The 25,628-nt window shown below is 37.4% G+C and overlaps 1 protein-coding gene, 32 non-coding genes and 1 pseudogene across 33 annotated transcripts; 1 reads left to right on the top strand and 33 right to left on the bottom strand.

Annotated features, from left to right (window-relative positions):
* Positions 1-166: 166 nt before the first annotated feature.
* LOC113156941 lies at positions 167-276 on the bottom strand. Its single transcript, XR_003298375.1, has one exon. It is a non-coding gene; the product is annotated as a U5 spliceosomal RNA (small nuclear RNA).
* A 735-nt stretch (positions 277-1,011) lies between these two features.
* On the bottom strand, positions 1,012-1,124 carry LOC113156928. The gene has a single exon (XR_003298362.1). It is a non-coding gene; the product is annotated as a U5 spliceosomal RNA (small nuclear RNA).
* Positions 1,125-1,478: 354 nt separating this feature from the next.
* Positions 1,479-1,593, bottom strand: LOC113156944. Its single transcript, XR_003298377.1, has one exon. It is a non-coding gene; the product is annotated as a U5 spliceosomal RNA (small nuclear RNA).
* A 332-nt stretch (positions 1,594-1,925) lies between these two features.
* Positions 1,926-2,034, bottom strand: LOC113156940. The gene has a single exon (XR_003298374.1). It is a non-coding gene; the product is annotated as a U5 spliceosomal RNA (small nuclear RNA).
* A 418-nt stretch (positions 2,035-2,452) lies between these two features.
* LOC113156939 lies at positions 2,453-2,564 on the bottom strand. The gene has a single exon (XR_003298373.1). It is a non-coding gene; the product is annotated as a U5 spliceosomal RNA (small nuclear RNA).
* A 650-nt stretch (positions 2,565-3,214) lies between these two features.
* Positions 3,215-3,325, bottom strand: LOC113156935. Its single transcript, XR_003298370.1, has one exon. It is a non-coding gene; the product is annotated as a U5 spliceosomal RNA (small nuclear RNA).
* A 338-nt stretch (positions 3,326-3,663) lies between these two features.
* On the bottom strand, positions 3,664-3,776 carry LOC113156938. The gene has a single exon (XR_003298372.1). It is a non-coding gene; the product is annotated as a U5 spliceosomal RNA (small nuclear RNA).
* Positions 3,777-4,448: 672 nt separating this feature from the next.
* On the bottom strand, positions 4,449-4,559 carry LOC113156912. The gene has a single exon (XR_003298347.1). It is a non-coding gene; the product is annotated as a U5 spliceosomal RNA (small nuclear RNA).
* A 338-nt stretch (positions 4,560-4,897) lies between these two features.
* Positions 4,898-5,010, bottom strand: LOC113156929. The gene has a single exon (XR_003298363.1). It is a non-coding gene; the product is annotated as a U5 spliceosomal RNA (small nuclear RNA).
* Positions 5,011-5,444: 434 nt separating this feature from the next.
* Positions 5,445-5,558, bottom strand: LOC113156976. The gene has a single exon (XR_003298407.1). It is a non-coding gene; the product is annotated as a U5 spliceosomal RNA (small nuclear RNA).
* A 673-nt stretch (positions 5,559-6,231) lies between these two features.
* LOC113156969 lies at positions 6,232-6,343 on the bottom strand. Its single transcript, XR_003298400.1, has one exon. It is a non-coding gene; the product is annotated as a U5 spliceosomal RNA (small nuclear RNA).
* Positions 6,344-7,018: 675 nt separating this feature from the next.
* On the bottom strand, positions 7,019-7,125 carry LOC113156942 (annotated as a pseudogene).
* Positions 7,126-7,493: 368 nt separating this feature from the next.
* Positions 7,494-7,606, bottom strand: LOC113156898. The gene has a single exon (XR_003298333.1). It is a non-coding gene; the product is annotated as a U5 spliceosomal RNA (small nuclear RNA).
* A 743-nt stretch (positions 7,607-8,349) lies between these two features.
* LOC113156933 lies at positions 8,350-8,462 on the bottom strand. The gene has a single exon (XR_003298367.1). It is a non-coding gene; the product is annotated as a U5 spliceosomal RNA (small nuclear RNA).
* Positions 8,463-8,826: 364 nt separating this feature from the next.
* Positions 8,827-8,939, bottom strand: LOC113156904. Its single transcript, XR_003298339.1, has one exon. It is a non-coding gene; the product is annotated as a U5 spliceosomal RNA (small nuclear RNA).
* Positions 8,940-9,287: 348 nt separating this feature from the next.
* Positions 9,288-9,401, bottom strand: LOC113156934. The gene has a single exon (XR_003298368.1). It is a non-coding gene; the product is annotated as a U5 spliceosomal RNA (small nuclear RNA).
* A 434-nt stretch (positions 9,402-9,835) lies between these two features.
* Positions 9,836-9,949, bottom strand: LOC113156989. Its single transcript, XR_003298419.1, has one exon. It is a non-coding gene; the product is annotated as a U5 spliceosomal RNA (small nuclear RNA).
* A 675-nt stretch (positions 9,950-10,624) lies between these two features.
* LOC113156985 lies at positions 10,625-10,738 on the bottom strand. The gene has a single exon (XR_003298415.1). It is a non-coding gene; the product is annotated as a U5 spliceosomal RNA (small nuclear RNA).
* A 348-nt stretch (positions 10,739-11,086) lies between these two features.
* LOC113156987 lies at positions 11,087-11,198 on the bottom strand. The gene has a single exon (XR_003298417.1). It is a non-coding gene; the product is annotated as a U5 spliceosomal RNA (small nuclear RNA).
* Positions 11,199-11,959: 761 nt separating this feature from the next.
* LOC113156946 lies at positions 11,960-12,073 on the bottom strand. The gene has a single exon (XR_003298379.1). It is a non-coding gene; the product is annotated as a U5 spliceosomal RNA (small nuclear RNA).
* A 673-nt stretch (positions 12,074-12,746) lies between these two features.
* LOC113156958 lies at positions 12,747-12,860 on the bottom strand. The gene has a single exon (XR_003298390.1). It is a non-coding gene; the product is annotated as a U5 spliceosomal RNA (small nuclear RNA).
* Positions 12,861-13,224: 364 nt separating this feature from the next.
* Positions 13,225-13,337, bottom strand: LOC113156903. The gene has a single exon (XR_003298338.1). It is a non-coding gene; the product is annotated as a U5 spliceosomal RNA (small nuclear RNA).
* A 436-nt stretch (positions 13,338-13,773) lies between these two features.
* LOC113156964 lies at positions 13,774-13,887 on the bottom strand. Its single transcript, XR_003298396.1, has one exon. It is a non-coding gene; the product is annotated as a U5 spliceosomal RNA (small nuclear RNA).
* A 673-nt stretch (positions 13,888-14,560) lies between these two features.
* LOC113156981 lies at positions 14,561-14,672 on the bottom strand. Its single transcript, XR_003298412.1, has one exon. It is a non-coding gene; the product is annotated as a U5 spliceosomal RNA (small nuclear RNA).
* Positions 14,673-15,020: 348 nt separating this feature from the next.
* Positions 15,021-15,134, bottom strand: LOC113156923. The gene has a single exon (XR_003298357.1). It is a non-coding gene; the product is annotated as a U5 spliceosomal RNA (small nuclear RNA).
* A 434-nt stretch (positions 15,135-15,568) lies between these two features.
* LOC113156953 lies at positions 15,569-15,682 on the bottom strand. Its single transcript, XR_003298385.1, has one exon. It is a non-coding gene; the product is annotated as a U5 spliceosomal RNA (small nuclear RNA).
* Positions 15,683-16,353: 671 nt separating this feature from the next.
* Positions 16,354-16,465, bottom strand: LOC113156967. Its single transcript, XR_003298399.1, has one exon. It is a non-coding gene; the product is annotated as a U5 spliceosomal RNA (small nuclear RNA).
* Positions 16,466-16,815: 350 nt separating this feature from the next.
* On the bottom strand, positions 16,816-16,929 carry LOC113156880. Its single transcript, XR_003298317.1, has one exon. It is a non-coding gene; the product is annotated as a U5 spliceosomal RNA (small nuclear RNA).
* Positions 16,930-17,277: 348 nt separating this feature from the next.
* LOC113156980 lies at positions 17,278-17,389 on the bottom strand. Its single transcript, XR_003298411.1, has one exon. It is a non-coding gene; the product is annotated as a U5 spliceosomal RNA (small nuclear RNA).
* Positions 17,390-17,737: 348 nt separating this feature from the next.
* Positions 17,738-17,851, bottom strand: LOC113156911. Its single transcript, XR_003298346.1, has one exon. It is a non-coding gene; the product is annotated as a U5 spliceosomal RNA (small nuclear RNA).
* A 674-nt stretch (positions 17,852-18,525) lies between these two features.
* Positions 18,526-18,639, bottom strand: LOC113156950. Its single transcript, XR_003298383.1, has one exon. It is a non-coding gene; the product is annotated as a U5 spliceosomal RNA (small nuclear RNA).
* A 435-nt stretch (positions 18,640-19,074) lies between these two features.
* Positions 19,075-19,186, bottom strand: LOC113156970. The gene has a single exon (XR_003298401.1). It is a non-coding gene; the product is annotated as a U5 spliceosomal RNA (small nuclear RNA).
* Positions 19,187-19,535: 349 nt separating this feature from the next.
* LOC113156966 lies at positions 19,536-19,649 on the bottom strand. Its single transcript, XR_003298398.1, has one exon. It is a non-coding gene; the product is annotated as a U5 spliceosomal RNA (small nuclear RNA).
* A 1,257-nt stretch (positions 19,650-20,906) lies between these two features.
* LOC113156052 (protein NLRC3-like) lies at positions 20,907-25,422 on the top strand. Its single transcript, XM_026350880.2, has 9 exons — positions 20,907-21,228; positions 21,409-21,543; positions 21,646-21,717; positions 21,828-23,616; positions 23,761-23,922; positions 24,018-24,191; positions 24,316-24,483; positions 24,649-24,695; positions 24,780-25,422. The coding sequence occupies exons 1-9, from the start codon at positions 21,165-21,167 to the stop codon at positions 25,298-25,300; spliced, it is 3,132 nt and encodes a 1,043-aa protein (XP_026206665.1). The 5' UTR covers positions 20,907-21,164; the 3' UTR covers positions 25,301-25,422.
* The last annotated feature ends 206 nt before the right edge of the window (positions 25,423-25,628 follow it).

The following is a 25,628-nucleotide window of genomic DNA, read 5'->3' as shown; positions in this document are numbered from 1 at the left end:
CAAGGTAGTTAATACATTACTGCACCAAACTACCGCTTTTACAAAGAAAAAAGGAAGATTTCACAACAGTAAAGTCATTTTCCGAAATAGTTTGTTTGTGCGTTCAAAGTAATAACGGATTTGACATTTAGTACGAATTGTTGATTTTTTTTTTTGACATGTTATCTGCCCCACAGAAACAGGGCATCAAAAAAATTGAATTAACTCTTGTTGTTCTCTCTCCACGAAATCTTAGTAAAAGGCGAAAGATTTATACGATCTGAAGAGAACAAGACTGTGAATTACGTAAAGTGAAAACTCAGTTTGTCATGACAACAGGACAGACGCACACTGGTGTGGAGACGCAAGCATGATGGAGGAGAGGATTGAGAAGATGTGCACTAATTATGTTCCACATAATCTCAATTTCCTTCCCATTGAAGTCACACGAAGAATTTGACACAACCACAATGGTCATATATATAAATGCATTCTGTCACATTTCTCCAGCAGATGTCGCCACGTGGTGATTGAATGTTTGAGTGAACAGTGAACCATTTACCATCATTGCTTCAGTTGGTTCAAAGCTCAGAAAAATTTGCTTATTCCATCATTAGACCTTACACTGCTAGGCTTTTATAAGTGATATGTCTACATACAGACCGTTGTATGTATTAATTGCACTTGTTTCTACCGATGTGTTTTCAGGCTTTTTTTTAACACTGTCAGAAAGCCGCATAGCAGGGCATCAAAAAAATGATATTAATTAACCTCTTGTTGAAGATGTTTGCACTAATTTATTTCGACATAATCTAAATTTCCTTTCCCATCTAAGTCACAGACGAATTTGACACAACACCAAATGTCTATATATAAATGACATTCTGTCACATTTCTCCGCAGAGTCCAACCTGGTGATTGAAATGTTTGAGGAACAATTTCTTCTACAAATGATAGTCTAAAACAGACAGCTGTGTCTGTTAATTGCATTGTCTATCGATATATTTTTAGTTTTTTTTTAAACAGTCAGAAAGCCCCACATAAGCAGGGCATCAAAAAATTGATGTTAAACTCTTGTTGTTCCTCTCCACGGAAATCTTTAGTAAGGCGAAAGATTTATACGATCTGAAGAGAAACCGGAGTGAATTAAACGTAAAGTGACTCAGTTTGTCATGACAACAGGACCAGTACGTCACCAGCTGGTTTGAGCGCAAGCCTGATGGAGAGATGAGACCTTACATTTGGCGTCACAAGATTTTCCGTTACCGCTTTGCTAACGTTTATAAAAACGACATTAATATTATACAGAACAAATAAAACTACAAACAGCAATTCAACAAAGGTAGTTAATCTACATTACTGCACACCTACCGCTTTTAAACAGAAAAAAGGGAAGATTTCACAACAGTAAGTCATTTTCCGAAATAGTTTGTTTGACGTTTAAAGTAATACCGGATTTGACATTTGTACGAATGTTTGATTTTTTTTTTGACATTGTTATTCTGCCCCAGAAGCAGGCATCAAAAAAATTGATTAACCTCTGTGTTTCCTCTCCCACGGAAATCTTTAGTAAAGGCGAAAGAAGATTTTCGATCGTGAAGAGAAACAAGAGTGAATTACGTAAAGTGAACTCGTTTGTTGACATACGGACACGTACGTCACAGCTGGTTTGAGACGCAGGCACGATGGGAGAGAAGATGTTGCACTAATTTATTTCCACATAATCTCAATTTCCTTCCCATCTAGTCCACGAAGATTTGACACAACACAAATGTCATATTATAATGGACATTCTGTCACATTCTCCCAGCAGATGTCGCCAACGTGGTGATTGAATGTTTGAGTGAACAATTTCTTCTTACAAATGATTGTCTAAACAGACCGTGTGTCTGTTATTGCATTTGTTCTACCGATGTATTTTTTTTAGTTTTTTTACACTGTCAGGAAGCCCCACATAGCAGGGCATCAAAAAGTGATTAAACCTCTTGTTGTTCCTCTCCACGGAAATCTTTAGTAAAAGGCGAAGATTTATACGATCTGAAGAGAACAAGAGTGAATTAACGTAAAGTGAAACTCAGTTTTCATGACAACAGGACCACGTACGTCACACGTGTTTAGACGCAAGGCATGATGGGAGAGAAGATGTTGCACTATTTATTTCCACACTAATCTCAATTCCTTCCCATCTAAGTCACACAAGAATTTGACACACACCAATGTCAATCTATAAACTGACATCTGTCACATTTCTCCAGCAGATGTCGCCAACGTGGTGATTGAATGTTTGAGTGAATAGTGAAACCATTACTCAATCATTGCTTCAGTTGGTTCAAAGCTCTCAGAAAACATTGCTTATTCCATCATAGTAACCCACACTGCTCAAGGCTTTTATAAGTGATATGTCTACATACAGACCGTTATATTATAATTGCACTTGTTTTCCGATGTTAGGTTGTTTTTTACACTGTCAGAAAGCCCCGCATAAGCAGGGCATCACAAAATTGTAGTTAAACTCTTGTTGTTCTCTCCCCGGAAATCTTTAGTAAAAGGCGAAGATTTATACGATCTGAGAGAAACAAGAGTGAATTAAACGTAAAGTGAAACTCATTTGTCCTGGCAACAGGACCACGTACGTCACAGCTGGTTTGAGACGCCAGGCTGATGGGAGATGAGACCTTACATTTGGCGCTCACAAGTTTTCCGTTTACCGCTTTGCTAACGTTTATAAACGACATTTATTTATACAGAAACAACTAAAACTACAAACAGCAATTCAACAAAGGTAGTTAATCTACATTACTGCCACAACTATCGCTTAACAGGAAAAAGGAAGATTTCACACATAAGTCATTTTCGAAATAGTTTGTTTGACGTTAAGGTATAACCGGATTGACATTGGGAACGAATTGTTGATTTTTTTTTAACATTGTTTATTTGCCCACAGAAACAGGGCATCAAAAAAATTGAATTACCTCTTTGTTGAAGATGTTGCACTAATTTATTTCCACATAATCTCAATTTCCTTCCCATCTAAGTCACAGAAGAATTGACACAACACAAATGTCATATAATAAATGACATTCTGTCACATTCTCCAGCAGATGTCGCCAACGTGGTGATTGAAATGTTTGAGTGAACAATTTTCTTCTTACAAATGATATGTCTAAAACAGACCGTGTGTGTTATGCATTTGTTCTCGCATGTATTTTAGTTTTTTTTTTTAAACACTGTCGAAAGCCCCAATAAGAGGGCATCAAAAAATTGAGTTTAAACTCTTGTTGTTCCTCTCCACGGAATCTTTAGTAAAGGCGAAAGATTTATACGATCTGAAGAGAAACAAGAGTGAATTAAACGTAAAGTGAAACTCAGTTTATGACAACAGGACCACGTACGTCAAGCTGGTTGGAGCGCAAGGCATGATGGAAGAAGATGTTTGCACTAATTTATTTCACATAATCTCAATTTCCTTCCCATCTAAGTCACACAAGAATTTGAACACCACAAATGTCATATATTTAAATACATTCTGTCCACATTTCTCCAGCAGATGTCGCCAACGTGGTGATTGAAATGTTTGAGTGAACAATTTTCTTCTACAAATGATATGTCTAAAACAGACCGCGTTGTCTGTTAATTGCACTTGTTCTACCGATTTATTTTTAGGTTTTTTTTCCACTGTCAGAAAGCCCCGCATAAGCAGGGCATCAAAAAATGAGTTAAACTCTTGTTGTTCCTCTCCACGGAAATCTTTAGTAAAGGCAAGAAAAGATTTATACGATCTGAAGAGAAACAAGAGTGAATTAAACGTAAAGTGAAACTCAGTTTGTCATGACAAACAGGACCACGTACGTCACAGCTGGTTTGAGACGCAAGGCATGATGGGAGATGGACCTTAACATTTGAGCGCTCACAGATTTTCGTTACCGCTTTGCTAACGTTTATAAAAACGACATTAATTTATACAGAACAACTAAAACTACAAAACAGCAATTCAACAAAGGTGTTAATCTACATTACTGCCACAACTATCGCTTTTAAACAGAAAAAGGAAAGATTTCACAACAGTAAGTCATTTTCCGAAATAGTTTGTTGACGTTTAAGGTAATAACGGATTGACATTGGATACGAATTGTTGATTTTTTTTTTAACATTGTTATTATGCCCCACAGAAGAAGGGCATCAAAAAAATTGAATTATAACATCTTGTTGAAGATTGTTGCACTAATTTCATTTCACATAATCTCAATTTCCTTCCCATCTAAGTCACAGACGAATTTGACACAACACAAATGTCATATATATAAATGACATTCTGTCACATTTCTCCAGCAGATGTCGCCAACGTGGTGATTGAAATGTTTGAGTGAACAATTTTCTTCTTACAACTGACTATGTCTAAAAGACCGTGTGTCTGTTCATTGCACTGTTCTACCGATGTATTTTAGTTTTTTTTTTTAACACTGTCAGAAAGCCCACATAAGCAGGGCATCAAAAAATTGAATTAACCTCTTGTTGTTCCTCTCCACGGAAATCTTTAGTAAAAGGCGAAAGATTTATACGATCTGAAGAGAAACAAGAGTGAATTAAACGTAAAGTGAAACTCAGTTTGTCATGACAACAGGACCACGTACGTCACAGCTGGTTTGAGACGCAGGCATGATGGGAGAGAAGATGTTGCACTAATTTATTTCCACTAATCTCAATTTCCTTCCCATCTAAGTCACACAAGGTTGACACAACACAAATGTCCATATATATAAATGACATGCTGTCACATTTCTCCAGCAGATGTCGCCAACGTGGTGATTGAAATGTTTGAGTGAACAATTTTCTTCTTACAAATGATGTCTAACAACCGTGTGTCTGTAATTGCATTTGTCCTACCGATGTATTTTAGTTTTTTTTTACACTGTCAGGAAGCCCCACATAAGCAGGGCATCAAAAAATTGAGTTAAACTCTTGTTGTTCCTCTCCACGGAATCTTTAGTAAAAGGCGAAAGATTTATACGATCTGAAGAGAAACAAGAGTGAATTAAACGTAAAGTGAAACTCAGTTTGTCATGACAACAGGACCACGTACGTCACAGCTGGTTTGAGACGCAAGGCATGATGGGAGAGAAGATGTTGCACTAATTTATTTCCACATAATCTCAATTTCTTTCCCATCTAAGTCACACAAGAATTTGACACAACACAAATGTCATATATATAAATGACATTCTGTCGCATTTCTCCAGCAGATGTCGCCAACGTGGTGATTGAAATGTTTGAGTGAATAGTGAACCATTTACTCAATCATTGCTTCAGTTGGTTCAAAGCCTCAGAAAACATTGCTTATTCCATCATTAGTAAACCTACACTGCTCAAGGCTTTTTATAAGTGATATGTCTACATACAGACCGTGTATGTATTAATTGCACTTGTTCTACCGATGTATTTTTAGGTTTTTTTTTACACTGTCAGAAAGCCCCGCATAAGCAGGGCATCAAAAAATTGAGTTAAACTCTTGTTGTTCCTCTCCACGGAAATCTTTAGTAAAAGGCGAAAGATTTATACGATCTGAAGAGAAACAAGAGTGAATTAAACGTAAAGTGAAACTCAGTTTGTCATGACAACAGGACCACGTACGTCACAGCTGGTTTGAGACGCAAGGCATGATGGGAGATGAGACCTTACATTTGGCGCTCACAAGATTTTCCGTTACCGCCTTGCTAACGTTTGTAAAAACGACATTAATTTATACAGAACAACTAAAACTACAAACAGCAATTCAACAAAGGTAGTTAATCTACATTACTGCCACAACTATCGCTTTTAAACAGAAAAAGGAAAGATTTCACAACAGTAAGTCATTTTCCGAAATAGTTTGTTTGACGTTTAAGGTAATAACCGGATTTGACATTGGGAACGAATTGTTGATTTTTTTTTTTAACATTGTTATTATGCCCCACAGAAGCAGGGCATCAAAAAAAATTGAATTAACCTCTTGTTGAAGATGTTGCACTAATTTATTTCCACATAATCTCAATTTCCTTCCCATCTAAGTCACACAAGAATTTGACACAACACAAATGTCATATATATAAATGACATTCTGTCGCATTTCTCCAGCAGATGTCGCCAACGTGGTGATTGAAATGTTTGAGTGAACAATTTTCTTCTTACAAATGATATGTCTAAAACAGACCGTGTGTCTGTTAATTGCACTTGTTCTACCGATGTATTTTTAGTTTTTTTTTTACACTGTCAGGAAGCCCCACATAAGCAGGGCATCAAAAAATTGAGTTAACCTCTTGTTGTTCCTCTCCACGGAAATCTTTAGTAAAAGGCGAAAGATTTATACGATCTGAAGAGAAACAAGAGTGAATTAAACGTAAAGTGAAACTCAGTTTGTCATGACAACAGGACCACGTACCTCACAGCTGGTTTGAGACGCAAGGCATGATGGGAGATGAGACCTTACATTTAGCGCTCACAAGATTTTCCGTTACCGCTTTGCTAACGTTTATAAAAACGACATTAATTTATACAGAACAACTAAAACTACAAACAGCAATTCAACAAAGGTAGTTAATCTACGTTACTGCCACAACTACCGCTTTTAAACAGAAAAAGGGAAAGATTTCACAATAGTAAGTCATTTTCCGAAGTAGTTTGTTTGACGTTTAAGGTAATAACCGGATTTGACATTGAGTACGAATTGTTGATTTTTTTTTTAACATTGTTATTATGCCCCACAGAAACAGGGCATCAAAAAAATTGAATTAACCTCTTGTTGAAGATGTTGCACTAATTTATTTCCACATAATCTCAATTTCCTTCCCATCTAAGTCACAGAAGAATTTGACACAACACAAATGTCATATATATAAATTACAATCTGTCGCATTTCTCCAGCAGATGTCGCCAACCTGGTGATTGAAATGTTTGAGTGAACAATTTTCTTCTTACAAATGATATGTCTAAAACAGACCGTGTGTCTGTTAATTGCACTTGTTCTACCGATGTATTTTTAGTTTTTTTTTAACACTGTCAGAAAGCCCCACATAAGCAGGGCATCAAAAATTGCGTTAACCTCTTGTTGTTCCTCTCACGGAATCTTAGTAAAAGGCGAAAGATTTATACGATCTGAAGAGAAACAGAGTGAATTAAACGTAAAGTGAAACTCAGTTTGTCATGACAACAGGACCACGTACGTCACAGCTGGTTTGAGACGCAAGGCATGATGGGAGATGAGACCTTACATTTGGCGCTCACAAGATTTTTCCGTTACCGCTTTGCTAACGTTTATAAAAACGACATTAATTTATACAGAACAACTAAAACTACAAACAGCAATTCAACAAAGGTAGTTAATCTACATTACTGCCACAACTACCGCTTTTAAACAGAAAAAAAGGGAAGATTTCACAACAGTAAGTCATTTTCCGAAATAGTTTGTTTGACGTTCAAAGTAATAACCGGATTTGACATTTAGTACGAATTGTTGATTTTTTTTTTTGACATTGTTATTCTGCCCCACAGAAACAGGGCATCAAAAAAATTGAATTAACCTCTTGTTGTTCCTCTCCACGGAAATCTTTAGTAAAAGGCGAAAGATTTATACGATCTGAAGAGAAACAAGAGTGAATTAAACGTAAAGTGAAACTCAGTTTGTCATGACAACAGGACCACGTACGTCACAGCTGGTGTGAGACGCAAGGCATGATGGGAGAGAAGATGTTGCACTAATTTATTTCCACATAATCTAAATTTCCTTCCCATCTAAGTCACAGAAGAATTTGACACAACACAAATGTCATATATATAAATGACATTCTGTCACATTTCTCCAGCAGATGTCGCCAACGTGGTGATTGAAATGTTTGAGTGAACAGTGAACCATTTACTCAATCATTGCTTCAGTTGGTTCAAAGCCTCAGAAAACATTGCTTATTCCATCATTAGTAAACCTACACTGCTCAAGGCTTTTTATAAGTGATATGTCTACATACAGACCGTGTATGTATTAATTGCACTTGTTCTACCGATGTATTTTCAGGCTTTTTTTTAACACTGTCAGAAAGCCCCGCATAAGCAGGGCATCAAAAAAATTGAATTAACCTCTTGTTGAAGATGTTGCACTAATTTATTTCGACATAATCTAAATTTCCTTCCCATCTAAGTCACAGAAGAATTTGACACAACACAAATGTCATATAATAATTAATTCTGGTCACATTTCTCCAGCAGATGTCGCCAACCTGGTGATTGAAATGTTTGAGTGAACAATTTTCTTCTTACAAATGATATGTCTAAAACAGACCGTGTGTCTGTTCATTGCACTTTTCTATCGATTATATTTTAGTTTTTTTTTTAACACTGTCCGAAAGCCCCACATAGCAGGGCATCAAAAATTGAGTTTAAACTCTTGTTGTTCCTCTCCACGGAAATCTTTAGTAAAAGGCGACAGATTTATACGATCTGAAGAGAAACAGGAGTGAATTAACGTAAAGTGAAACTCAGTTTGTCATGACAACAGGACCACGTACGTCACAGCTGGTTTGAGCCGCAAGGCATGATGGGAGATGAGACCTTACATTTGGCGCTCACAAGATTTTCCGTTACCGCTTTGCTAACGTTTATAAAAACGACATTAATTTATACAGAACAACTAAAACTACAAACAGCAATTCAACAAAGGTAGTTAATCTACATTACTGCCACAACTACCGCTTTTAAACAGAAAAAAGGGAAGATTTCACAACAGTAAGTCATTTTCCGAAATAGTTTGTTTGACGTTTAAAGTAATAACCGGATTTGACATTTAGTACGAATTGTTGATTTTTTTTTTTGACATTGTTATTCTGCCCCACAGAAGCAGGGCATCAAAAAAATTGAGTTAACCTCTTGTTGTTCCTCTCCACGGAAATCTTTAGTAAAAGGCGAAAGATTTATACGATCTGAAGAGAAACAAGAGTGAATTAAACGTAAAGTGAAACTCAGTTTGTCATGACAACAGGACCACGTACGTCACAGCTGGTTTGAGACGCAAGGCATGATGGGAGAGAAGATGTTGCACTAATTTATTTCCACATAATCTCAATTTCCTTCCCATCTAAGTCACAGAAGAATTTGACACAACACAAATGTCATATATATAAATGACATTCTGTCACATTTCTCCAGCAGATGTCGCCAACGTGGTGATTGAAATGTTTGAGTGAACAATTTTCTTCTTACAAATGATATGTCTAAAACAGACCGTGTGTCTGTTAATTGCATTTGTTCTACCGATGTATTTTTAGTTTTTTTTTACACTGTCAGGAAGCCCCACATAAGCAGGGCATCAAAAAATTGAGTTAAACTCTTGTTGTTCCTCTCCACGGAAATCTTTAGTAAAAGGCGAAAGATTTATACGATCTGAAGAGAAACAAGAGTGAATTAAACGTAAAGTGAAACTCAGTTTGTCATGACAACAGGACCACGTACGTCACAGCTGGTTTGAGACGCAAGGCATGATGGGAGAGAAGATGTTGCACTAATTTATTTCCACATAATCTCAATTTCCTTCCCATCTAAGTCACACAAGAATTTGACACAACACAAATGTCATATATATAAATGACATTCTGTCACATTTCTCCAGCAGATGTCGCCAACGTGGTGATTGAAATGTTTGAGTGAATAGTGAACCATTTACTCAATCATTGCTTCAGTTGGTTCAAAGCCTCAGAAAACATTGCTTATTCCATCATTAGTAAACCCACACTGCTCAAGGCTTTTTATAAGTGATATGTCTACATACAGACCGTGTATGTATTAATTGCACTTGTTCTACCGATGTATTTTTAGGTTGTTTTTTACACTGTCAGAAAGCCCCGCATAAGCAGGGCATCACAAAATTGAGTTAAACTCTTGTTGTTCCTCTCCACGGAAATCTTTAGTAAAAGGCGAAAGATTTATACGATCTGAAGAGAAACAAGAGTGAATTAAACGTAAAGTGAAACTCAGTTTGTCATGACAACAGGACCACGTACGTCACAGCTGGTTTGAGACGCAAGGCATGATGGGAGATGAGACCTTACATTTGGCGCTCACAAGATTTTCCGTTACCGCTTTGCTAACGTTTATAAAAACGACATTAATTTATACAGAACAACTAAAACTACAAACAGCAATTCAACAAAGGTAGTTAATCTACATTACTGCCACAACTATCGCTTTTAAACAGAAAAAAGGAAAGATTTCACAACAGTAAGTCATTTTCCGAAATAGTTTGTTTGACGTTTAAGGTAATAACCGGATTTGACATTGGGAACGAATTGTTGATTTTTTTTTTAACATTGTTATTATGCCCCACAGAAACAGGGCATCAAAAAAATTGAATTAACCTCTTGTTGAAGATGTTGCACTAATTTATTTCCACATAATCTAAATTTCCTTCCCATCTAAGTCACAGAAGAATTTGACACAACACAAATGTCATATATATAAATGACATTCTGTCACATTTCTCCAGCAGATGTCGCCAACGTGGTGATTGAAATGTTTGAGTGAACAATTTTCTTCTTACAAATGATATGTCTAAAACAGACCGTGTGTCTGTTAATTGCATTTGTTCTACCGATGTATTTTTAGTTTTTTTTTTTTAACACTGTCAGAAAGCCCCACATAAGCAGGGCATCAAAAAATTGAGTTAAACCCTTGTTGTTCCTCTCCACGGAAATCTTTAGTAAAAGGCGAAAGATTTATACGATCTGAAGAGAAACAAGAGTGAATTAAACGTAAAGTGAAACTCAGTTTGTCATGACAACAGGACCACGTACGTCACAGCTGGTTTGAGACGCAAGGCATGATGGGAGAGAAGATGTTGCACTAATTTATTTCCACATAATCTCAATTTCCTTCCCATCTAAGTCACACAAGAATTTGACACAACACAAATGTCATATATATAAATGACATTCTGTCACATTTCTCCAGCAGATGTCGCCAACGTGGTGATTGAAATGTTTGAGTGAACAATTTTCTTCTTACAAATGATATGTCTAAAACAGACCGCGTGTCTGTTAATTGCACTTGTTCTACCGATGTATTTTTAGGTTTTTTTTTTACACTGTCAGAAAGCCCCACATAAGCAGGGCATCAAAAAAATGAGTTAATCTCTTGTTGTTCCTCTCCACGGAAATCTTTAGTAAAAGGCGAAAGATTTATACGATCTGAAGAGAAACAAGAGTGAATTAAACGTAAAGTGAAACTCAGTTTGTCATGACAACAGGACCACGTACGTCACAGCTGGTTTGAGACGCAAGGCATGATGGGAGATGAGACCTTACATTTGGCGCTCACAAGATTTTCCGTTACCGCTTTGCTAACGTTTATAAAAACGACATTAATTTATACAGAACAACTAAAACTACAAACAGCAATTCAACAAAGGTAGTTAATCTACATTACTGCCACAACTACCGCTTTTAAACAGAAAAAAGGAAAGATTTCACAACAGTAAGTCATTTTCCGAAATAGTTTGTTTGACGTTTAAGGTAATAACCGGATTTGACATTTAGTACGAATTGTTGATTTTTTTTTTAACATTGTTATTATGCCCCACAGAAACAGGGAATCAAAAAAATTGAATTAACCTCTTGTTGAAGATGTTGCACTAATTTATTTCGACATAATCTAAATTTCCTTCCCATCTAAGTCACAGAAGAATTTGACACAACACAAATGTCATATATATAAATGACATTCTGTCACATTTCTCCAGCAGATGTCGCCAACGTGGTGATTGAAATGTTTGAGTGAATAGTTAACCATTTACTCAATCATTGCTTCAGTTGGTTCAAAGCCTCAGAAAACATTGCTTATTCCATCATTAGTAAACCTACACTGCTCAAGGCTTTTTATAAGTGATATGTCTACATACAGACCGTGTATGTATTAATTGCACTTGTTCTACCGATGTATTTTCAGGCTTTTTTTAACACTGTCAGGAAGCCCCGCATAAGCAGAGCATCAAAAAATTGAGTTAAACTCTTGTTGTTCCTCTCCACGGAAATCTTTAGTAAAAGGCGAAAGATTTATACGATCTGAAGAGAAACAAGAGTGAATTAAACGTAAAGTGAAACTCAGTTTGTCATGACAACAGGACCACGTACCTCACAGCTGGTTTGAGACGCAAGGCATGATGGGAGATGAGACCTTACATTTAGCGCTCACAAGATTTTCCGTTACCGCTTTGCTAACGTTTATAAAAACGACATTAATTTATACAGAACAACTAAAACTACAAACAGCAATTCAACAAAGGTAGTTAATCTACGTTACTGCCACAACTACCGCTTTTAAACAGAAAAAAGGAAAGATTTCACAACAGTAAGTCATTTTCCGAAATAGTTTGTTTGACGTTTAAGGTAATAACCGGATTTGACATTGAGTACGAATTGTTGATTTTTTTTTTAACATTGTTATTATGCCCCACAGAAACAGGGCATCAAAAAAATTGAATTAACCTCTTGTTGAAGATGTTGCACTAATTTATTTCCACATAATCTCAATTTCCTTCCCATCTAAGTCACAGAAGAATTTGACACAACACAAATGTCATATATATAAATGACATTCTGTCACATTTCTCCAGCAGATGTCGCCAACGTGGTGATTGAAATGTTTGAGTGAACAATTTTCTTCTTACAAATGATATGTCTAAAACAGACCGTGTGTCTGTTAATTGCACTTGTTCTATCGATATATTTTTAGTTTTTTTTTTAACACTGTCAGAAAGCCCCACATAAGCAGGGCATCAAAAAATTGAGTTAAACTCTTGTTGTTCCTCTCCACGGAAATCTTTAGTAAAAGGCGAAAGATTTATACGATCTGAAGAGAAACAGGAGTGAATTAAACGTAAAGTGAAACTCAGTTTGTCATGACAACAGGACCACGTACGTCACAGCTGGTTTGAGCCGCAAGGCATGATGGGAGATGAGACCTTACATTTGGCGCTCACAAGATTTTCCGTTACCGCTTTGCTAACGTTTATAAAAACGACATTAATTTATACAGAACAACTAAAACTACAAACAGCAATTCAACAAAGGTAGTTAATCTACATTACTGCCACAACTACCGCTTTTAAACAGAAAAAAGGGAAGATTTCACAACAGTAAGTCATTTTCCGAAATAGTTTGTTTGACGTTTAAAGTAATAACCGGATTTGACATTTAGTACGAATTGTTGATTTTTTTTTTAACATTGTTATTCTGCCCCACAGAAGCAGGGCATCAAAAAAATTGAGTTAACCTCTTGTTGTTCCTCTCCACGGAAATCTTTAGTAAAAGGCGAAAGATTTATACGATCTGAAGAGAAACAAGAGTGAATTAAACGTAAAGTGAAACTCAGTTTGTCATGACAACAGGACCACGTACGTCACAGCTGGTTTGAGACGCAAGGCATGATGGGAGAGAAGCTGTTGCACTAATTTATTTCCACATAATCTCAATTTCCTTCCCATCTAAGTCACACAAGAATTTGACACAACACAAATGTCATATATATAAATGACATTCTGTCACATTTCTCCAGCAGATGTCGCCAACGTGGTGATTGAAATGTTTGAGTGAATAGTGAACCATTTACCCAATCATTGCTTCAGTTGGTTCAAAGCCTCAGAAAACTTTGCTTATTCCATCATTAGTAAATCTACACTGCTCAAGGCTTTTTATAAGTGATATGTCTACATACAGACCGTGTATGTATTAATTGCACTTGTTCTACCGATGTATTTTTAGGTTTTTTTTTACACTGTCAGAAAGCCCCGCATAAGCAGGGCATCAAAAAATTGAGTTAAACTCTTGTTGTTCCTCTCCACGGAAATCTTTAGTAAAAGGCGAAAGATTTATACGATCTGAAGAGAAACAAGAGTGAATTAAACGTAAAGTGAAACTCAGTTTGTCATGACAACAGGACCACGTACGTCACAGCTGGTTTGAGACGCAAGGCATGATGGGAGATGAGACCTTACATTTGGCGCTCACAAGATTTTCCGTTACCGCTTTGCTAACGTTTATAAAAACGACATTAATTTATACAGAACAACTAAAACTACAAACAGCAATTCAACAAAGGTAGTTAATCTACATTACTGCCACAACTACCGCTTTTAAACAGAAAAAAGGAAAGATTTCACAACAGTAAGTCATTTTCCGAAATAGTTTGTTTGACGTTTAAGGTAATAACCGGATTTGACATTGGGAACGAATTGTTGATTTTTTTTTTAACATTGTTATTATGCCCCACAGAAGCAGGGCATCAAAAAAATTGAATTAACCTCTTGTTGAAGATGTTGCACTAATTTATTTCCACATAATCTCAATTTCCTTCCCATCTAAGTCACAGAAGAATTTGACACAACACAAATGTCATATATATAAATGACATTCTGTCGCATTTCTCCAGCAGATGTCGCCAACGTGGTGATTGAAATGTTTGAGTGAACAATTTTCTTCTTACAAATGATATGTCTAAAACAGACCGTGTGTCTGTTAATTGCACTTGTTCTACCGATGTATTTTTAGTTTTTTTTTTAACACTGTCAGAAAGCCCCACATAAGCAGGGCATCAAAAAATTGAATTAACCTCTTGTTGTTCCTCTCCACGGAAATCTTTAGTAAAAGGCGAAAGATTTATACGATCTGAAGAGAAACAAGAGTGAATTAAACGTAAAGTGAAACTCAGTTTGTCATGACAACAGGACCACGTACGTCACAGCTGGTTTGAGACGCAAGGCATGATGGGAGAGAAGATGTTGCACTAATTTATTTCCACATAATCTCAATTTCCTTCCCATCTAAGTCACACAAGAATTTAACACAACACAAATGTCATATATATAAATGACATGCTGTCACATTTCTCCAGCAGATGTCGCCAACGTGGTGATTGAAATGTTTGAGTGAACAATTTTCTTCTTACAAATGATATGTCTAAAACAGACCGTGTGTCTGTTAATTGCATTTGTCCTACCGATGTATTTTTAGTTTTTTTTTACACTGTCAGGAAGCCCCACATAAGCAGGGCATCAAAAAATTGAGTTAAACTCTTGTTGTTCCTCTCCACGGAAATCTTTAGTAAAAGGCGAAAGATTTATACGATCTGAAGAGAAACAAGAGTGAATTAAACGTAAAGTGAAACTTAGTTTGTCATGACAACAGGACCACGTACGTCACAGCTGGTTTGAGACGCAAGGCATGATGGGAGAGAAGATGTTGCACTAATTTATTTCCACATAATCTCAATTTCTTTCCCATCTAAGTCACACAAGAATTTGACACAACACAAATGTCATATATATAAATGACATTCTGTCACATTTCTCCAGCAGATGTCGCCAACGTGGTGATTGAAATGTTTGAGTGAATAGTGAACCATTTACTCAATCATTGCTTCAGTTGGTTCAAAGCCTCAGAAAACATTGCTTATTCCATCATTAGTAAACCTACACTGCTCAAGGCTTTTTATAAGTGATATGTCTACATACAGACCGTGTATGTATTAATTGCACTTGTTCTACCGATGTATTTTTAGTTTTTTTTTTACACTGTCAGAAAGCCCCGCATAAGCAGGGCATCAAAAAATTGAGTTAAACTCTTGTTGTTCCTCTCCACGGAAATCTTTAGTAAAAGGCGAAAGATTTATACGATCTGAAGAGAAACAAGAGTGAATTAAACGTAAAGTGAAACTCAGTTTGTCATGACAACAGGACCACGTACGTCACAGCTGGTTTGAGACGCAAGGCATGATGGGAGATGAGACCTTACATTTGGCGCTCACAAGATTTTCCGTTACCGCTTTGCTAACGTTTATAAAAACGACATTAATTTATACAGAACAACTAAAACTACAAACAGCAATTCAACAAAGGTAGTTAATCTACATTACTGCCACAACTATCGCTTTTAAACAGAAAAAAGGAAAGATTTCACAACAGTAAGTCATTTTCCGAAATAGTTTGTTTGACGTTTAAGGTAATAACCGGATTTGACATTGGGAACGAATTGTTGATTTTTTTTTTAACATTGTTATTATGCCCCACAGAAGCAGGGCATCAAAAAAATTGAATTAACCTCTTGTTGAAGATGTTGCACTAATTTATTTCCACATAATCTCAATTTCCTTCCCATCTAAGTCACAGAAGAATTTGACACAACACAAATGTCATATATATAAATGACATTCTGTCACATTTCTCCAGCAGATGTCGCCAACGTGGTGATTGAAATGTTTGAGTGAACAATTTTCTTCTTACAAATGATATGTCTAAAACAGACCGTGTGTCTGTTAATTGCACTTGTTCTACCGATGTATTTTTAGTTTTTTTTTACACTGTCAGGAAGCCCCACATAAGCAGGGCATCAAAAAATTGAGTTAACCTCTTGTTGTTCCTCTCCACGGAAATCTTTAGTAAAAGGCGAAAGATTTATACGATCTGAAGAGAAACAAGAGTGAATTAAACGTAAAGTGAAACTTAGTTTGTCATGACAACAGGACCACGTACGTCACAGCTGGTGTGAGACGCAAGGCATGATGGGAGAGAAGATGTTGCACTAATTTATTTCCACATAATCTCAATTTCCTTCCCATCTAAGTCACACAAGAATTTGACACAACACAAATGTCATATATATAAATGACATTCTGTCGCATTTCTCCAGCAGATGTCGCCAACGTGGTGATTGAAATGTTTGAGTGAACAATTTTCTTCTTACAAATGATATGTCTAAAACAGACCGTGTATGTATTAATTGCACTTGTTCTACCGATGTATTTTTAGTTTTTTTTTTAACACTGTCAGGAAGCCCCGCATAAGCAGGGCATCAAAAAATTGAGTTAAACTCTTGTTGTTCCTCTCCACGGAAATCTTTAGTAAAAGGCGAAAGATTTATACGATCTGAAGAGAAACAAGAGTGAATTAAACGTAAAGTGAAACTCAGTTTGTCATGACAACAGGACCACGTACGTCACAGCTGGTGTGAGACGCAAGGCATGATGGGAGAGAAGATGTTGCACTAATTTATTTCCACATAATCTCAATTTCCTTCCCATCTAAGTCACACAAGAATTTGACACAACACAAATGTCATATATATAAATGACATTCTGTCGCATTTCTCCAGCAGATGTCGCCAACGTGGTGATTGAAATGTTTGAGTGAACAATTTTCTTCTTACAAATGATATGTCTAAAACAGACCGTGTGTCTGTTAATTGCACTTGTTCTACCGATGTATTTTTAGTTTTTTTTTTAACACTGTCAGAAAGCCCCACATAAGCAGGGCATCAAAAAATTGAATTAACCTCTTGTTGTTCCTCTCCACGGAAATCTTTAGTAAAAGGCGAAAGATTTATACGATCTGAAGAGAAACAAGAGTGAATTAAACGTAAAGTGAAACTCAGTTTGTCATGACAACAGGACCACGTACGTCACAGCTGGTGTGAGACGCAAGGCATGATGGGAGAGAAGATGTTGCACTAATTTATTTCCACATAATCTCAATTCCCTTCCCATCTAAGTCACACAAGAATTTAACACAACACAAATGTCATATATATAAATGACATGCTGTCACATTTCTCCAGCAGATGTCGCCAACGTGGTGATTGAAATGTTTGAGTGAACAATTTTTTTCTTACAAATGATATGTCTAAAACAGGCCGTGTGTCTGTTAATTGCACTTGTTCTACCGATGTGTTTTTAGTTTTTTTTAACACTGTCAGAAAGCCCCACATAAGCAGGGCATCAAAAAATTGAGTTAAACTCTTGTTGTTCCTCTCCACGGAAATCTTTAGTAAAAGGCGAAAGATTTATACGATCTGAAGAGAAACAAGAGTGAATTAAACGTAAAGTGAAACTCAGTTTGTCATGACAACAGGACCACGTACGTCACAGCTGGTTTGAGACGCAAGGCATGATGGGAGATGAGACCTTACATTTGGCGCTCACAAGATTTTCCGTTACCGCTTTGCTAACGTTTGTAAAAACGACATTAATTTATACAGAACAACTAAAACTACAAACAGCAATTCAACAAAGGTAGTTAATCTACATTACTGCCACAACTACCGCTTTTAAACAGAAAAAAGGAAAGATTTCACAACAGTAAGTCATTTTCCGAAATAGTTTGTTTGACGTTTAAGGTAATAACCGGATTTGACATTTAGTACGAATTGTTGATTTTTTTTTTTAACATTGTTATTATGCCCCACAGAAACAGGGCATCAAAAAAATTGAACTAACCTCTTGTTGAAGATGTTGCACTAATTTATTTCCACATAATCTCAATTTCCTTCCCATCTAAGTCACAGAAGAATTTGACACAACACAAATGTCATATATATAAATGACATGCTGTCACATTTCTCCAGCAGATGTCGCCAACGTGGTGATTGAAATGTTTGAGTGAACAATTTTCTTCTTACAAATGATATGTCTACATACAGACCGTGTGTCTGTTAATTGCACTTGTTCTACCGATGTATTTTTAGTTTTTTTTTAACACTGTCAGAAAGCCCCACATAAGCAGGGCATCAAAAAATTGAGTTAAACTCTTGTTGTTCCTCTCCACGGAAATCTTTAGTAAAAGGCGAAAGATTTATACGAACTGAAGAGAAACAAGAGTGAATTAAACGTAAAGTGAAACTTAGTTTGTCATGACAACAGGACCACGTACGTCACAGCTGGTTTGAGACGCAAGGCATGATGGGAGAGAAGATGTTGCACTAATTTATTTCCACATAATCTCAATTTCCTTCCCATCTAAGTCACACAAGAATTTGACACAACACAAATGTCATATATATAAATGACATTCTGTCGCATTTCTCCAGCAGATGTCGCCAACGTGGTGATTGAAATGTTTGAGTGAATAGTGAACCATTTTCTCAATCATTGCTTCAGTTGGTTCAAAGCCTCAGAAAACATAGCTTATTCCATCATTAGTAAACCTACACTGCTCAAGGCTTTTTATAAGTGATATGTCTACATACAGACCGTGTATGTATTAATTGCACTTGTTCTACCGATGTATTTTTAGTTTTTTTTTTAACACTGTCAGAAAGCCCCACATAAGCAGGGCATCAAAAAATTGAGTTAACCTCTTGTTGTTCCTCTCCACGGAAATCTTTAGTAAAAGGCGAAAGATTTATACGATCTGAAGAGAAACAAGAGTGAATTAAACGTAAAGTGAAACTCAGTTTGTCATGACAACAGGACCACGTACGTCACAGCTGGTTTGAGACGCAAGGCATGATGGGAGAGAAGATGTTGCACTAATTTATTTCCACATAATCTCAATTTCCTTCCCATCTAAGTCACACAAGAATTTGACACAACACAAATGTCATATATATAAATGACATTCTGTCACATTTCTCCAGCAGATGTCGCCAACGTGGTGATTGAAATGTTTGAGTGAACAATTTTCTTCTTACAAATGATATGTCTAAAACAGACCGTGTGTCTGTTAATTGCACTTGTTCTACCGATGTATTTTTAGTTTTTTTTCAACACTGTCAGAAAACCCCACATAAGCAGGGCATCAAAAAATTGAGTTAAACTCTTGTTGTTCCTCTCCACGGAAATCTTTAGTAAAAGGCGAAAGATTTATACGATCTGAAGAGAAACAAGAGTGAATTAAACGTAAAGTGAAACTCAGTTTGTCATGACAACAGGACCACGTACGTCACAGCTGGTTTGAGACGCAAGGCATGATGGGAGATGAGACCTTACATTTGGCGCTCACAAGATTTTCCGTTACCGCCTTGCTAACGTTTATAAAAACGACATTAATTTATACAGAACAACTAAAACTACAAACAGAAATTCAACGAAGTTAGTTAAACTACATTATTGTACAATAAGCCCAAATAGCAAAGAGAAAGAAAAAATGCAAATCAAATTAGAGGTCGGGTCTTAATTCAGAAAATTATTGAAACATTAATAAATAGAAAAACAAATTAGCTGAAGCTCTATTTCAGATTGCAGATCTCAAAACTAAAAAAAAGAAAAATGTGTAACTTTGAACCAAAGTTCCAATTGTTACGTCAAACTCAGAGATTCACTGTCTAATATTAGCTTTAACTTTTAAATATATTAATGCATGGAAAGAGAATTCGTCCTCCATCACTAAAAGTGAAATCACAATAAGAAGGTACCTTTTAATGGTCAATTTGGGCAAAAGAATGATTACAGAATGAAAGCTCTTCAACACATGCAAAACTGTGAACTAATCCATTAATGTTACAAACAGAAACAGGAGGCATTTGAGGAGGGTTTCTAAAAATAACTTTGTTCCACACTCTTAATACCACATACTGGTCAAAGTGTGTGATAAAAACACAACCTGGACTTTGCCTCCACCATCTGTGCAACTGGCAAAACTGCAGCATGGAAGTAAAAAGTGTAGTTCACTGCAGCAGTACAGTAAACTCCAGTAAACTACACTTCAATCCCCCTCATGCTCAGAACTTTAAGTATAAGAAGAAAGAGGATTAATCTTGCTTTAGAGTATAAAAATATAAACCTCTTTAGGGAATATGCCACTGAATTGGCTGTAACTTGGCTGTGAAGCCAAGCTGCGTCACAGGGTGGAAGCTAAATTAGTTTGGTTTAGTTTAACATTTGATGATGGTCAGGCCTTTTGTCACTTTTTGTGTTTGCATGGTTCTACAGACTTTATGCTGTTACCCCCAAAATATTGTAGAACATCACAATATAGTCTATAGTTCTGCATGACAAAAAATTATATTATATTTATTTAAGATGACCGTATTGTTTACTCAATAAAGAAAATTAAAACTGTAGCTGTTTCCTTAAAACTGAAGTTCTTTTGTAGAAAATGAAACTGTTTAAGAGTTGTGGTTATGTGCAGACAAGAAGGTTTCCTGTTTTCTTAATCCACACGCAGAGAGGAAGCAAGAGACGGAGTCTTATACCAGTGCAAATACGCTTGTACTTGCGTACAGCTGCTGTCAGTATGTGAAGCAAATGGCAGTCATGGTCGCAATGAATTATTGATGCTGGTAAGCACTTTTATTTTTTTAAATTTTCGATCTGCTGCATTTCAATGACATTTGGGTGTACAGAGAAAGCCTCCCAAGTTCCCAATGAAGACCAGTGTTAAGGAGGATTGATTGATATAAACAAAGATGAAAGAACTGATGTGGGAAACAAAGAAGCAAGAAAATGCTTCAACAGATGATGTTTCTGAAGGTAAGGATGGCAAAGTAAGAATAAAGGTTATGATAGTACTGTATGTCATTAAGTGTCAAGTGAGAGCTCACATTCAAAACTGTAAATTTGCACTTAGTAATCATTTTTGCTCAAGTGATTACTCATTCAGTTTTCTTTTTTTTTTTGTAGCAAAGTAATGACATCTGTGGTTTTTCCCAGTTTCCGGTTTTCAGGCTGTGGTTCATCATTTTCAAACCAGTTTCACTGCTCAGAGTGGCGGCAACGTGGTTGCTCCTTCCATTATTGGATCCAAAATTGGCAACATAAACATCAATATCACCTCAACACTCCAAGGTAGATATAGTATATTAACAGTGGGAGTAGGCAAAACATTATTTGGACCATATTCTTGGATTTGATTATTGTTTGGTTAATTTTTTATTTTTTCTTCTGCAGAGTCGAATGTTTCAACAGACAAAGCACAGACTCGTGACACTGAAGACATATTTGGTGCTCCGCAGCCCAAAAGTGAGAATTTCTTACTACCAAATACCTCATTGTATTTAGAAATTGGACATACTAAGAAGACATCTTGATTTTTAAATATATAAATAACCTTCACATTCCTTTTCTTTCAGATTTTAAGATCACAGAATGTCAAGAGAAACTAAAAGCTACTTTGAAGACAAAGTTTAATCACTTGGTTGAGGGGATCACGACAGAAGCAAATAAGGTACCTCTCAATAACATCTACACGGAGCTCTACATCACAGAGGGAGGAAGTGGTGAAGTCAATAAAGAGCATGAGGTGAGACAGATTGAGACGGCATCCAGGGGACATGTGGCAGAGGAAAAATCCATCCACTGCAATCACCTCTTTGTTCCTCTACCGGGAGAAGATTGCCACAGAAGAACTGTGATCACAAGGGGAGTCGCTGGCATTGGAAAAACTGTTTCTGTCAATAAATTCACTCTGGACTGGAGTGAGGAGAGAGCAAACACCAACCTGGAATTTGTGTTTCCACTCTCTTTCCGAGAGCTGAACCTCATGAGAAAGAAAACTTTGAGTTTAGTGGAGCTCCTCAGTGTCTTTTTCCCTGAAATAAAAGACACGGGCATCTTCACTAATGGTAAAAACACAATGCTCTTCATCCTGGATGGTCTGGATGAGAGCCGCCTGTCTTTGGACTTTAAGGAAAGGGAAATAACGTCTGATGTGACAAAGCCAACCACAGTTGCTGTTATACTGACCAACCTTATCCGAGGAAGACTGCTACCTTCGGCTTTTGTTTGGATAACATCTCGGCCAGTAGCTTCCAGTCAGATTCCCGCAGAGTACATAGATCTCGTGACTGAGGTGCGAGGGTTCAACAACCCACAAAAAGATGAGTACTTCAGGAGGAAAATTGGTGATGAGAACTTAGCAGACAGAGTAATCACACATGTCAAATCCTGCAGGAGTCTTCATATCATGTGTCACATACCGGTCTTCTGCTGGATGGCGGCAAGTGTTCTTGAGAAGAAGTTGGCAGTGGCAGACAGTAAAGACACGCCAAAGACTCTCACACAAATGTACATACATTTCTTGTCCTTGTATGTGGAGGACACAAAGAAGAGGCTGTCTGGAAGAAGAGAGTCAAACACTGACTGCACAAGGGCAAACCTTCTCTCGTTAGGTAAACTGGCCTTCAAAGAGCTTGAGAGGGGCCAACTGATCTTCTACGAGAGCGACCTCATCCTGAATGGTATAAATCTCACACAGGCGTCCATGTTCTCAGGGGTCTACACACAGATCTTTAACGAGGAGCAGACTCTGTGCAAGGAGAAGACGTTCTGTTTTGTGCACCTGAGCGTTCAGGAGTTCTTTGCTGCACTGTATGTTTTCCTCACATTTCACATCGACAACACCAACGTCTTGGTCAAGAAGTCGTCTGCTTCAAGACGTTTCCTATTCAGAGATTCCTCTGAGCTTATCCTCTACAAGGAGGCAGTGGAAAAGGCTTTGCGGTGTGAAAGTGGACATTTTGACATGTTTCTGCGCTTCCTTTTGGGCCTGTCTCTGGAGTCCAATCAGACTCTGCTGAAACATCTGATGACCAGCAACAGAACAAAACAAGGGACAAGAGCAGAGATCATTAAACACATCAAGGACAGGATCAGGTCAAGCTCATCCCCAGACAGATGCCTTAATCTCTTTCACTGTCTGAATGAACTCAACGATGATTCCCTTGTGGAGGAGATTCAGAGCTGCCTCACCTTGGGCAGTCTTGACAAAGCCAAACTTTCACCTGCCCAGTGGGCCACTCTGGTCTTTGTATTATTGACGTCAGAAGACGAACTGAGTGTGTTTGAACTGAGTAACTACAATAGGTCAGAGGAAGGTCTTCTAAGATTGCTGCCTGTCATAAAAACAGCTCGAGTGGCAAAGTAAGTAAGCAGATATCTCACTGCCATAAAAGATAGCTGACTTCAGTTTGCACATTCTTTTAAGCCTGAGAGAGACAAGAGTCATAACTTTTGTAGAATACTTTTCTTAATATTTTCTTTTCTCATATTGTTTTTCTATTGCAGGCTAGATGGATGTAATCTCACTGTAAACTGTTGTAACATCCTGGGAAATACAATCAACTTATCTCAAATTAGAGAGCTGGACTTGAGTAACAACAACCTGGCAGATGCAGGAATAAAACTGCTCTCTGGTGGAGTGAAGAACAGCAAACTGGAGACACTAAGGTCAAAATTCAACACCTTTGTTAAATAAGCAGGTTTTTATATACAAGCTTAGAAGAAATTGCTTAAGAATTGTAATTATTTTCCCAAATGTTTAGATTGAGGAGCTGCAACTTAACAGAGTCCAGCACCCATGACCTTGCCTCAGTTATCAGCTCAGCCTCCTGCCAGCTGAAAGTGTTGGACCTCACTGACAATGACTTTAAGGATGTAGGAGTCACAAAGCTTTCTGATGGACTGGCAAGCCCTCACTGTAAACTGGAAATACTCATGTAAGTTCTCCGAGTGAAATCTATGCCAAATGAATTATTTAACAGCCGTGTAAAGAGTCAGGCGCAAACTCACTTGTTTATTGTCATGGAGATTGGATGAAATATCTGGTGTCTTTTCTTGTAGACTTTCCCTGTGCAGAGTGACAGAGGAAGGCTGCACTTTCCTGGCGTCTGCTTTGAACTCATGCCGATTGAGAGAGCTCGACCTGAGCTACAACCACCCAGGAAACTTAGGACTGCAGCTGCTGTCTGCTATTCGAGATGATTCACAATGCAGTCTGCAGAAACTCAGGTAGTGATCATATCAACTTGAGTGAAGTGATAAATGAGCTATTAGCTTGTAACAAACACAATGGTGTTAGCAAATATGTTAGATATTTGGAATAACAAAGGTGTAGAAAAATGTTTCAAATGAGACGAGTTCTCTGAAAAACTACGATCTTCTGTTGTGTTTTAGTGTGGACCAGTGTGGTGAATCCAGGATTCAGCCAGGTCCAAAGAAATGTGAGTATCCAGCACCTTGGATCTTTCTCTGCTTGTAAACACTGAGACATCACTTTGACTTATTTTATTTTGCGTTTTTATCAGATATCACCAAACTCACTCTAGACCCAAACACAGCACACAAAGACCTTTCTCTGTCTGAGGGAAACAGGAAAGCAAACCGTTGGACCGCACAGCCATATCCCGAACACCCAGAGAGGTTTGATTACTGGAGACAGGTGTTGTGTACAGAAGGACTGACTGGCCGCTGCTACTGGGAGACAGAATGGAGTGGGAGGGCTCTCATAGGAGCAGCATACAGAACGATGCAGAGGAAGGGAGAGGGTCATGACAGCTGGTTGGGCAGAAATGACTCCTCCTGGTGCCTGAGCTGCACTAAAGATGGCTTCAAGACCTTGCACAATGGCAAAAACACTGCAATAACCACCCCACCTAGCTCCAATAAAGTAGGAGTCTATCTGGACTGGTCAGCAGGGACACTGTCCTTCTACATGGTCTCCTGCGGTACACTGACTCTCCTCAACACCTTACACATTGCATTCACTGAGCCTGTGTACCCAGGGTTTCATCTTGGCTGGGTGGACTCCACAATCTGCCTGTGCTAAATATACAATTACCTGGACTTTGCTTTATACTCTTCATGTACATATAAAGCTCAGGAAATGTAATTTTATATCCTCTACCTACAAAACATTAAACTTAAACATGTTTTGCTGATTAATGATGATGAATGCAGTACACATTACCTGTAAAACATCATGTTAGCATGTAGACATTACCAATAAGCTAAAAATGATGCGTCACTGAGCCACAGGGAAAAACCCAGCACTTCTTTACAAAGACCTGTGCTGACATTAAATTTCTACCATCTCTTTAGTGGAAGGCAGTTTCACTAAACGTTTCACTGTGGGAAATGCACAGAACATTTTTCAG

This window comes from Anabas testudineus, chromosome 19, assembly GCF_900324465.2.
Source record: "Anabas testudineus chromosome 19, fAnaTes1.2, whole genome shotgun sequence".
Taxonomy (NCBI): Eukaryota; Metazoa; Chordata; class Actinopteri; order Anabantiformes; family Anabantidae; genus Anabas; species Anabas testudineus.
Note: the sequence above shows the minus strand (reverse complement) of the source record. Positions and strands in the feature narration are given on the sequence as shown.

What these genes read in the sequence shown, in the direction of transcription:
- LOC113156052 (XM_026350880.2), top strand. Translation starts at nt 21,165, where the DNA reads ATGAAAGAACTGATGTGGGAAACAAAGAAGCAAGAAAATGCTTCAACA. An exon ending in TGGTGCTCCGCAGCCCAAAA is followed by an intron (nt 21,718 to 21,827) that starts GTGAGAATTTCT and finishes CTTTTCTTTCAG; the next exon opens with ATTTTAAGATCACAGAATGT. An exon ending in TGCAGTCTGCAGAAACTCAG is followed by an intron (nt 24,484 to 24,648) that starts GTAGTGATCATA and finishes GTTGTGTTTTAG; the next exon opens with TGTGGACCAGTGTGGTGAAT.